Here is a 12,370-nt window from a genome sequence, read left to right as displayed (position 1 = left end):
ACAGTTCTAACTAAAGGGTCTTGTGACCCTAAAACTGAAGACAACTTAACAAAATTCTTGACACAGGAACAATGATGTGGAAAGAGTAGCACAAACAAGGGTGTAGGGCACAACAGGGCTTCTGTCTGTACTGTGCTTACCAGATTCTGCTTCAGCCAATTAACATTTTGTTGGGAAGCAGAGGCGGGGCAGGAGGAGCAGCCTACTTAGCTGTCAGAGAGAGTTTCTGCGTTATACACCAGGTTTAATCATTCATGCCTGCCAACTTTTGAAGATGTAAAAGAAAGATTTAGCTCTTTCCCTGGTCCACAGCTGCTGCTGTCCTCATCACAGCAACTACTACTACTAAGAGAAAATGTCCAAGGTAAAGCCTCCAATTATTGCTGCGACACATGTCAACCACTCATAACATTGCTAGATATACTAGAAGCAAAACATATGTCGAACTGAGACTGGGGAAACCCAAGTACAAATCTCCATTCAGCCATGAAGCTCCCTCCCTGGGTGATCTTGATAACAATCTCTCAGCCTAACCTACCATACAAATCAGAGACTGGCCAGCTGTTAACATGCAACCCAACCCTTGTGGTTAACAGCAAGACAACCTCTGGTTTGTTTCCTGCCCACTGTGCTTGAGAATAGAGTAGTCTTTTATGCAGCATGCCCTAGCACACGGCTCATTCATAAACTATGGTTTCAATGTGTCATGTGAATCATGACACTGACTGGCACCATGTTACAATCATTTTGGTTCCAGGTTAAAAATTAATTGTTTTTGCAGGCATTTTTAAATTTTAGAATTGGCTTTATAGTCTGCTTGTCTTGTTTTTACTTTCCTACATATCAATAATGCTTTGAATGATAACTTTGCTATTTTCAGTGTATTTTATTTTTATGTTCTGTTTTGTAAGGCCTTTGTACACTGCCCTCTTATCTTTACAGATGGACAGTTTAAAATATTTTTAGTAAACAGGTAAACAAATTTTAATTACCTACAACAAGAAGAGAAAAAGGAGAAGGGCAAAAGTCTGATGCTCACACTTGCTCATTCTCAAACTCCAAGCCATTTGGTTATTACACTTCTGGACATTATTTTTGAAAGAATGTCAAATCCTGCCAACAGATGGTATCAAACAAAAAACATCTTCTAGAATTAACAGAAGCATGAAACTGTTTTAGTGGAAAGTGTGAATTTCAACACTTAAAGTAGTTAAGCAATGAGGGTAAGTATAGTTTTGAAAAGATTATGCACATGCCTATTTGCCTGTGGCTACCCACGTTTTGGGCTTCTTCCACTCAAAGCTTTATATTATCACCCATTGGCTAAAATGGGGAGCATCTTCCATGCACATACAATAATCCTGACAAGCAAAGCTTTACAGAGTAGAAGTCCCCTATCTAACATAATAGCTACACTTTGTAAATCTGAAAGCAGACACATTTCTCCATGGGGAAAAGGGCCTTTAAAAATGCCAGCTATGATTGGGTTCTTTCCCACACATTTAATTCCTACCCAATATATCTTTCTGGTGGTTAAAGCCTTATATTTTGCCTTAGTAATGAATAAATAAGTAGCTCCCTAAAACTTGAGAACTGTCCAAAATCAGCACAAGACCTTTCTATTTAGATGGTATGAACTGCCAGGGTTTTTATTTTTAAAGAAATAAATACATAGAAACTCGCACAGTTGTTTTTCACTAAGTATACATAGACATAATTATAATAAATTCATATGAAGATTTAAAAAATACTAATAGCACAAATTATATTATTCATAAAAAGAACAAGCAGCTGAAGAAATACTAATGTTTTGTGACTTTCTTTCTCTGCTTTTCTTACAGAGGAAGTTGGGGGTAGCCTAGAGTTATTGTCTGCAACCCATGCATCTTTGAAGAAATTACTGTAAATACAATTAGATGTTCCAAACACAGAGATATTGCGGCACGGTCCTATGAAGTTCATGTGTAGACTTCTGTGTTTAGAGTTTGAACATGAAATAAAAGTTTTGCAAAATCTCGAAGAAGCTGTCTTTATTTTGTCTTTGTTGAATGACTGGAAAGTGGGACAGCTTTAATACAGCTGACCCTCTTAATTGTGTAGGCCTAGCCTACTATCACAATGATCTTGGCTCAAATCCATCTGAATTGGGGTGCAAAACGAACCTATAAATTTGTTTAATAAATAATTAAATGGAAAATCCTCACACTCAATGACTTGCATGCAAACTGACTATATTTTTTAAAATGTTTGGAAACTAAAAATAAACATTTTTTCCACAAAGCAAGCCAAATCGAAAGCAGCCTTTGATGCTAACTTCCCCTGCTTCAGTCAGATGCTCAGCATACACACCATTGACACACTGCAATGTTCTGTAGCAGAGCTCCACATAGTGATTTTAGTTCTCCAAGGGTCATTCTTTATGCAACTAAAATAGCATCCATGCACCAGCTTGCCTGTGAGAAATGACACATTTACAGAAGTACAGTTTTGTTTTTCCTGGTGAAGGAAATCTCCCCATTCCCCCAATCTTAATGGTGCAATGAGGATTGGGCATGCTTATAAACTGAAGGGATAAAAATTGTGATTTTTAAAAAATGGATAAATACAGATTATCAGTAGTTGCTTTGTACTTTGCATTCTTGAAATAAAAGAGACGACAGCTATTTTTCAATCTGCTGGCAGAACTTTAAAAGATGCTTAAGCTTTGTAGTTTCATGAAGTCCAGGCCTTCTATAATCCTTTTAAATATAGCCCTGATAATTCACTTTTTAAAAAATAAAATTGGCCACTCAAGCCCAGCATTCTTGGGGAGCAGAAGGAAGAGGAGAGTAACAGTGAAGTATTCATGGCTAGATGTTGCCAACATTCTAACAGCAATCAACAGCAGAGGCTCAGCAGGGGCTCTTCTATACACAGAAGGCCCTATCATCTTACTTTCTCCAAACCAGCTTTCTCCCTAGATCATGAAAATCAATAAGGTTTTCGGCTATCAGTTGTTGTTGTTTTTTAAAAAATACATTATTATAGTAGTGTGCAATATAGGTTCATTATAACCATTTTTTTAAAAGACAAAGAGAGACACAGGCAGAATAAAAAGGCTGGAATGGATCCACAGCTTCTGCTTGTGTTCCTTTCTGGAAGCAATGTTGGGTTGACTGGCTCCAGCAGTAGTAGTATGGGAAGAGGAGGGTGTGACAGACACCCTTCACACTTAAGCTCAGTAATGTGACCACTACTGTAGGTGTGTTTTAGATAAATCTCTGCCTGTATTTCCTCAGCAGTTTTTCAATTCGCTGTTCATGATATTGTTTATATTTACCAGCAGCAATATATTATAATTAGGTGAAGGAGAGCCCGCAAACACTTAACCCTCATTCAGAGCATCTAAATAAGGATAAGGCACTTTTAGAAGAAAATTTGAACTTTGTTTACACTCCAAGATGTTATACTGTAGATTAATGGTTACTTTTGACAGGTACAAAACTGGTTCAAACAGAGCTTTTAAGTTTGTTTTTTTAAAAATGATTTAAACCTGTCACTAGACATAAATTCTTTCTAGGATGACTATTGCCTTACACTACCCCATAAAACACTTCCAGCCCTTCTAGAGTCTTGACCTTCCCTCCAGGCAGATAGAACCTTGTCTGTCCGCATACAATCTCTATCTCTAACTGACAGTCAATTCATTATCTGTCCTCACTGACATCAACCCTTTCTAATTCCACTCAGATAGTCAGAGACCCCTTCCGCCCACCCAGACAGAAAGTCCGTATCTCCAATCCCAGGTCCCTATCAAACCCACAGACAATCTCTGCCTGCATTCTCTCAGACAGTCCCTATCTGGATCTTAAATTCCATTCTCCCTCTCCCCCATTGGCTGATTGACTTGCCAGCTCCCACTGGCTGCCCTCAGCTAGATCTGCCCTGCCTCTGGTCAGCTCAACATGAGTCTTTTTCTCTGCATGAAAAAATGTCCTGTTTTGGCTTCTTGGCCGTTCTTTCATGGTTGCTTTGTTAGCTTTCTGCCTCTTTATCTTTTCTTTGCGATTTTATTTTACCTATTATTCCATTTCTTCCTTTGTTGAAATAAACACAGAAAAATTCCTGGCTACACACCCCAAAGAAATGTGCTACACACGCCTATTCATATAATATGAGTAGGTCTAATGAGTAGGCCCTTTTGGAAATGTGTTAAAAGAAATAACAAGCATACTGAGTTATGATCTCCTAAGAGATGCTGAGATAATAATATTTGCATACCTTAAGGCCTGAGAAATGACAGTTCATTTATGGACAGCAGCAAAAATGATTTGCCCAAAATGGATAAGCTCTACAGACACTGTGATACTGATTATCTGGGATATGGCACATATGGTGAAATTAAACAACTTCATGAGACAGATAGACTGATTAGCTTATTTCAACAAAAGAAAAGCTCAATTTTTCAAAAAAGGACAAGATCAAATTAACCCAGTTTTTATTCCAGTAATTTTACATGTAGCAAAAATACATTTCATATTTGCACCATATTTGCTTGTAATTTTTAGGATTTTAATCAGCCTGTAATAATATTCTTTTTATGACATTTGTATATATTAAAACAACCACAGTTATTTAAAGATTTAAGCTGATCTGTAAATTTATATCTGATATTCTAAAGTTCTCTATGGACCAATCCATATAAAAAGGATGAAATGAAGAGAGATCAAAGCCTAGATTATGAAGGTAATTGGACATAGACTACTGAAGTCTGCATCAAAGGAATTAAGAATAATCATACTTGGATGCCGCATTTGTTATCCACAAATCATGAAACAATCTCAAAAGGCTCAAATATATAAATGGCAGTATCTCACTTTATTCAATTTATTTCCAGCAAAATAAATACTTGAATTTGTTTGATCTGTCACGCAAAAATTCACAACCATATTAGTTGTAAGTAAACAGAATAAAAGCTGAGTGCCTCATAAAAGGCATACTACAAAAACAAAAGAACAAACTCAAATATCACCAACCTTTTGACATAAAACAAGCCACATAAATAGTACCTGATTGGAAGACGTATCTGGCTAAGCCTTGCATCAACTCTGCTGGCCATGTCGGTGGTGCAGATTCCCCGGTTTCACGCTTAAGTCGAAATGTCAGTTCAAATCCAAAACCACTTGGTCCGTCTGATCCAGTAAACCTGGATGAAGTTAATGACAAAAGGTTTCACAACAATAAAGCATCATAAGCAGATGAAATTATGATGCCACTATGTCCTTCATTCCTGGTGCAAGAGAAAACATTAGAAAGAACCCCCAAATTTATCTCAGAAAATGACATCAAAATCTGTTCAGGACCAAGAGTTAATTATCTCAGATCCTACCCAGATCTAAGAGCTATAATGCCTTCCCCAACTTTAACATCTTATTTATTTTTTAAAAATATTATCATGAAAATCAAGTCAAGGAATGGAATTGTATGGATGGATCATCTACTTTTCTCTCACACACCTTTGTATTTCCTATTCTGTTTATATTTACCAAACATGTTTGCCCTGCATTCCAGGGTTGCCAACTACCATGATACAGAAAATAAACTGGGACACTCTATAAGTATACATCTATTATTATTTTTATTAATTAACCTATACAAAAGATACAATTAAAAGGGAGCATTTAGAAGTGGCTGGTTATATAGCATAAGCTGCTCAAATGTTATATACAAAGCATTGGAAACAACTGGGAATATCAATGAATAAATGGTATTAATAAAATGTGGAAGGATGCTGTAATGACTAAACCGACCAACTACAGAAGTCTGCAAGAAAGATGCTAGACATCCGATTTACAGGCAACTCCATGGGGGTTGCGTTCCAGGCCTACGTGTGCATAAGTGAAATTGCATAAAGTGGGGAGCACCCTCTAAACACCTTTTTAACGTCCTCTCTGCTGCTCTCTCTCCAATATGAACCAAAAATACTGTATGTAAAAATATCCACAACTAGAATTGAAGCTATGGGACTAGCACATGGATAGGCAAACTAAGGCCCAGGGGGCAGAACCGGCCCAATCGCCTTCTAAATCTGGCCCACGGACGGTCTGGGAATCAGCATGTTTTTACAGGAGTAGAATGTGTCCTTTTATTTAAAATGCATCTCTGGGTTATTTGTGGACAATAGGAATTCATTCATTTCCCCACCCCCAAAAAATATAGTTCGGCCCCTCACAAGGTCTGAGGGACAGTGCACCGGCCCCCTACTGAAAAAGTTTGCTGACCCCTAGACTAGCAGGAGGCTCTGGGACCGACACATCAGCTGTTAGGTGGGGAGGCTGAGCAAAATAAACAAAGCCCCGCTGCACCTCCAATCTCTTCAGGGTTTCCTTTGCTGATGTCCACTTCGGGCTCTGGGGGGTGGTCTCCTCACAAGCCATGAGCACTCTCCAGCTCTCTCCTGCCATTTCTGGGTATGAATTGAATAATTTGATGGTTTCCTGGCACCGCGCGTATATGCACTTGCATGTAAGTGGGGGGACACCTGTCTTTATAATTAGGTGGAAGCCATACAACTTTATACCCAGAAGGATCCCCCGACTGCAATACTGTTTCAATTAAATATGAGGGGGGGGGGGAATAGCAATTAACTACCATCTTTGTAAATTAAGAAATCTGATTATTCAGTGTCCTGTGACACCTGTATTTCAGAACATAGCCTTTTATTTTGTATTTGTGAATTGTTATCTGAATTTTTTTGTAAGAATGTCAGATGGTTTTAGAAGTAATATATAAGATTATATGCAGCTAACTATGGAAGGCAATCAGCAAAGACATGTATGGGTGGAATAAGCTTAACCTCTCCATTATACTCACTACTGCTAAAGTGATAGCACTTTCATGTCTTACGGTTTATTTCAAACTTGGCCAGTAGAAATCACATCAGCACATCTGAGTCCTTGGCAGAAAGGTGAATGTGTTCTTATTTCAATCTAAACATCCACATATTTTTAAAGCCTTACTATATACACCCCCACATTCCAGCATCTAGGGGGTTCACAACTACTCCTTGTATTATAAAACACATGATTCTAGTTCACTATAGCTAGACATAAATAGGTAATGAAACTAAAAGTGGGTATGGAGACATTCCTCTAAGTGTCTATCTGTTTTTAAAACACAAATTTTGATCTCTACAAATTTTTGATTTCTCTCTTTGCATTAACAGGCCCCCCAAGATTCAGGCCTTCTAATTCAAAGTTAAAGCTTTTTGCCAAAATGTATACATTCTCACTTTAGTAGGTAATTACCCCCACATTCCAATGTACAATGACTACATTATTGAAAGAAAGATATGAGGTAACTCTTTCTCACTGGACAGGGGAAAAAGTATATTACATATTTACTTTAAAGCAAGGAGTACTTACATGTAAACATATTTATGAAGATGACCACTGGCGGGGGGGGGGGGCGGCGGAACGTAACTGTTTATGTGTAACTATGCCACCATTCCAATGAGCAAAGTACAAACAGCACTTCAGGCCAATTTTCAGTGTAATTTGAACTTTGTTTTCAGAAGCTAACACAGTGCCAACATATACACCACTGAAGGCTTTAAAACAGGCCAGGAGCCTTTTCAATTAGCCAATCCCAATTCAGCTAGTAATGTCTGCAGTACTTTGCATGCTAGTGTGTCCCAATACCACAATATGTTGCTAGAACATGAAAACTGAAAATTAAGCTAGACTTGTCACACTGCCAAATTACATGAAACCAATAACTTTAGACATTTACTTTGCACTATTTTTGCTCTCTTGGACTCAAACTACGTATTACATGAGATTTTTCTCTCTCGATGCTGTTTATTTTAATCTAAAGCAGCATGCCCCATGCTGCCCAAGGGGGGAGGGGGGCAAGCAGGGAAGAAGTGGAGAGACTGCACAACTCTTTCTTCACTGGTCCTTTTCTAGTTTCATGCCCACCCCTCCTATCATGCTGTTCTTTCATTTATGGGTGAGAAATGCAGATAACCATGTAGGTGAAAGAAAAACTTGGGAAGAATGATTTCGAACTGGTTAAGGTTAACAGGGGAGAGAGCCTTAAAACTATATCACCTGGTGTTCACTTCAACCATGTTAGATGGCCTGGATTCCTACCTTTGGTTTTTATTTCATTTTTTTAAAGGGCAAGTCCCTAACCAGAAATATAATACAAAAGAGGCAGCGACAACTGTGCTCATCATTCTGAAAGAACCATGTTCCCTGCTTACTTTCATTGTGCTTAGTCAATGAGGGAAGCAGTGCCAGACATGTAAGCACAGGACACATTCGCATGTACAGTAGTACCTTGGGTTAAGTACTTAATTCGTTCCAGAGGTCCATTCTTAACCTGAAACTGTTCTTAACCTGAAGCACCACTTTAGCTAATGGGGCCTCCTGCTGCCACCGTGGCGCCGGAGCATGATTTCTGTTCTCATCCTGAAGCAAAGTTCTTAACCCGAGGTACTATTTCTGGGTTAGCAGAGTCTGTAACCTGAAGCGTATGTAACCCGAGGTACCACTGTACCATGCAGAAGCCAAAAGTGCTTCTTTGTTCACCCCTGCTCAGAATGGGGAGGAACAAACCATGATACCTGGCTTAGTGTGATGTGCAAAATAGATAGCATGGTTTATTTTACTCAAATCACAATTGGTAAGTCAACGCTGGTTTGTTTATGCTGATCCCTGGTTTTGAAGCAATGCTAAGTCAGGAGGTCGCTGTTTGTTTCTCCCAAGCACAAGTGGAGAGGAGTGAAGTGACCAAGATCAGCTCATGCAAAGTTTGCCATCTGCAGCTTTGTATGACATGCAAATGCAGTCACTAGTGCCAATGTGAAACTTATTCCAAATGCAACTAACATGTTTGGAGATGGAAATTCCTAAGGAAGAGGAGGAAAGAGTTAAACCCCTCACTCCATACCTGTGGCAACCCGAAGATAAGTTGCAGAGTTGGAAGGTACCCTGAGGGTCATCTAGTCCATATTGTTAGCAACTCCTCATAAAGGCTTAACAGGTCAGGACTCTGAAGACAGCATGTGTAATTGTTGTAGGATTAAGTTTGCTTTTCAGTTTATAATAAGCAAGAATAATTTTCCTTGCAAAACTCTTGCTCCTGTGAGCTCACACACACTGGTGCCATATCACATTTACTACAATTCCTGGGGGACAATGTTCAAGATCAGACAGTATTCAACTTTTCAGTATCCAAACTAATAAGTATCTCTAATATTTTTTCAATTAGTCTTACATTACACAATATACAAACCACACTGGAATTGTTTTTATGGAATGTATGTAACTCACATATATAAAAACAATTAGTTCCATTTAGTTCATCTGGCTGATGTCTGTTCTTTGCCAAAGGAGACAGAGAGAGATCTGGTAATGTTGCCTTCCTAGGCCTCACAGAGAATGCTATAATTAGTCAGTTCAGTGACCTGTTGCAAGAAGGAACAGGATTTTTCCCATTCCTACAGAGCCCATGAACAGACACAAATTAATCAGAAAACAGGTAATTAGCAGTTTTGGAGGCTCGGAATATTGAACAATGTAGAAAACAAGCAGGATCCAGCTCGGATTCACCCAACGCAGGATAGAAATAGTTAGGAGGAATGATGCAATGGGGACTAGCTTGTGAGAGCACAGGTCACACACAGCAGCCAAATCTCCAAAAGACCTTGAAGAACTCAGTGAAAGGGGAATTGGGATTCTCAGTTCTAACCTAGAATGCACAAGTCAGAAGTTAACAAAAGTGCCAACATGCTAATGTCTTAAAAGAAAATGCACTCGGACATTTGTTAGCTTTACTGTTCTTCAAGAGCCAGTCCTCCCTGCCCCCCACACCACAACTACTATCACAGTACACTGAGAAACTATTTTACACTAGAAAGGAAAGAGGGTTATTCTCCAAGGAAGAACATGCAAGATATGCTGCAGACCGGCTTTGCCCCGAGCCAAACTTGGTTACATTCCTTTTATTAAAAGCAGCCTTCCTTGTAAGTTCAACTACTGTGCTGTAAACATAAAACAAGTCTCCCTCCACAGTTAAAAAAAAAATCTTGAACTTTAAAATATTTAACAATAAGGATGTGTTTTAGTTCCAGGGATTGTGTGTGAGTTTAAGCAGTGCAAGGCAGCCTCTCTGTAGGTGGCCCGTCTTTTACATTAACTACCTTAAACAAATGACATTTTAAAGCCAAACACACACAAGAAAATAAATTCCACAAGGTGGCCATGGCTTCAAGGGAGGTCTACCACCAACAGAGAACAGGAAGTATGAAAAAGTGCCTTGATGATGTGAATGAGGGAGGCAGGATACTATTTGAGGTGTGTGGCTGAATGTTTCAAGATTTATAAAATTGCCCTAAGCAAATGTGTATGAAATGGGGACATTCATTTTCTTCCTTTTCAAAGAAAATTAAATTACTACGAGTAAAATAGTTTGGACAACAAGTAGAGTTGTAATATTTTCTTGATTTTCTTGTTTTATCTTTTTGTAAACCACAAGGGATGGGTCTTTTTTTTTTTTTTTACAATCAAGCAGCGTATAAAATTTATGAAATAAAGGGATAAAATAAGATAAAGGGGTGTTCCGGGTATCCTACACCAAAAAGGGCAAGTTAGTTGTCCTTAGTCCTAAACTGAATCAGAATTAAAGATATTGCCTCTTCCTGATATACTTAAGAATCCAATTTCAACAATATTAATTCCACAGTTGCAAACTCCATCCTGACAAATGTACTGACTGAAGATGTTGACGTTTAAAGCTGGTGTCATGTTTGCCATTACAACATAAAGTTCTTTTGCCTAGTATTTTTGAATGAAAATGACATCAAAAAATCAGGAATAATTCATGTCACTACAGTGCTTTTAAATAAATTTATTTATTTAGATTTAAACAACCAGTATTTAAGCAGAATATGAAAACCACACCCTTCTAACTAAGAAGTAAGTCTGTCAACAAGGAGGCATGGGTGGGCTACATTTCAGCCTTTGCAGGATCATTAAAATATAAAATTAAAGTTAACATTCACACCTCACTTGCTACATCTGTTTGCAATTCCATTATTAATAGTGGCCTCAATCCAAGCTAGACATGCTTATTTCAAAATACAGTACTGTGGGCCTGTGTTGCCCTGATTAGTGGGCATGGCCCTTTCCTTTCCACATAAACTTAGCATCAAGGAGCTGATTCTAATCGCATTATGTTGCTAGCAACAGGGTAACGAATTAAATTAGTTGATTAACTGAAAATATTACCAACCTAAACCAGTGGCTTCAAGTTACAAAAAGGAGATTCAGACTTAACATCAGGAAGAACTTTCTAATGGTAAGAGCTACTCAACAGTGGAACAGACTCCCTTGGAAAGTGATGGATTCTCCTTCATTGGAGGTTTTTAAGCAGAGGTTGGATGGCCTTCTGTCATAAATACTTTAGTTGAATCAGGTTCCCCTTCCAACTCTATGATTCTGTGACTACCTCAAAGCCTAGTTAGTGCCATATGGGAAGAGGCATTACCTCAGAGCCTGCTGGATCAGGCCAATGGCCTATGGAGTTATAGAATCATAAAATCATAGAATCATAGAGTTGGAAGAGACCACAAGGGCCATCGAGTCCAACCCCCTGCCAAGCAGGAAACACCATCAGAGCACTCCTGACATATGGTTGTCAAGCCTCTGCTTAAAGACCTCCAAAGAAGGAGACTCCACCACACTCCTTGGCAGCAAATTCCACTGTCGAACAGCTCTTACTGTCAGGAAGTTCTTCCTAATGTTTAGGTGGAATCTTCTTTCTTGTAGTTTGGATCCATTGCTCCGTGTCCGCTTCTCTGGAGCAGCAGAAAACAACCTTTCTTTCTCCAGCATCCTGTTCTCACAACAGCCAACCAGATGCCTGTGGGGCCGTGTCCTAGAGGCTTGCAGGGTGCTGGATGGGCTGAAATGCAGTTTACTCCAGATCAAGTAACTTGTGCCACCACTGCACTGATTGCTATAACCAGGCCTCTCTGTGGCTAGCCTAAGGTTAGCCCAGCACCCACTCATCTGAATCCCCCACTGTCACAGGGTCAAAATGAAACATAGTACACTATATCCTAACCAACTACATATTTAAATAAAATGTTAACAGATATGAAGCTAGAGTTTAAAAGGTTGTATGTAACCAACCCATATTCAGTGCAGACCAATTTAAGTTGTATTCAAAACAGATCCACTGAAATCAATGTACTTAAGGTATTTCATGTTAGATTCACACTTCCTAAAGTAGTATACAGTCCATAAGCACCGCAGGCACGCTGAGTGAACTGATTTTAATGGGTCTACTCAGAGTATGACCAATAACATTGCCCTGACAGTCT

At 38.8% G+C, this 12,370-nt stretch overlaps 1 protein-coding gene across 2 annotated transcripts in view; it reads right to left on the bottom strand.

The window, feature by feature from the left end:
- The window catches only part of SUFU (SUFU negative regulator of hedgehog signaling), a 68,744-nt gene that overhangs the window by 48,515 nt on the left and 7,859 nt on the right, over nt 1-12,370 (bottom strand). For both annotated transcript variants that reach the window (XM_081911599.1, XM_081911600.1), the window contains exon 3: nt 5,049-5,185. In XM_081911599.1, the coding sequence (XP_081767725.1) occupies nt 5,049-5,185 (137 nt within the window). The remainder of the gene's footprint in view (nt 1-5,048; nt 5,186-12,370) is intronic.

Source organism: Podarcis melisellensis (genome assembly GCF_964234715.1).
Source record: "Podarcis melisellensis genome assembly, chromosome: 5".
NCBI lineage: Eukaryota > Metazoa > Chordata > Lepidosauria > Squamata > Lacertidae > Podarcis > Podarcis melisellensis.
The sequence above is the reverse complement of the archived record's forward strand: the minus strand, read 5'-3'. Positions and strand labels throughout refer to the sequence as shown.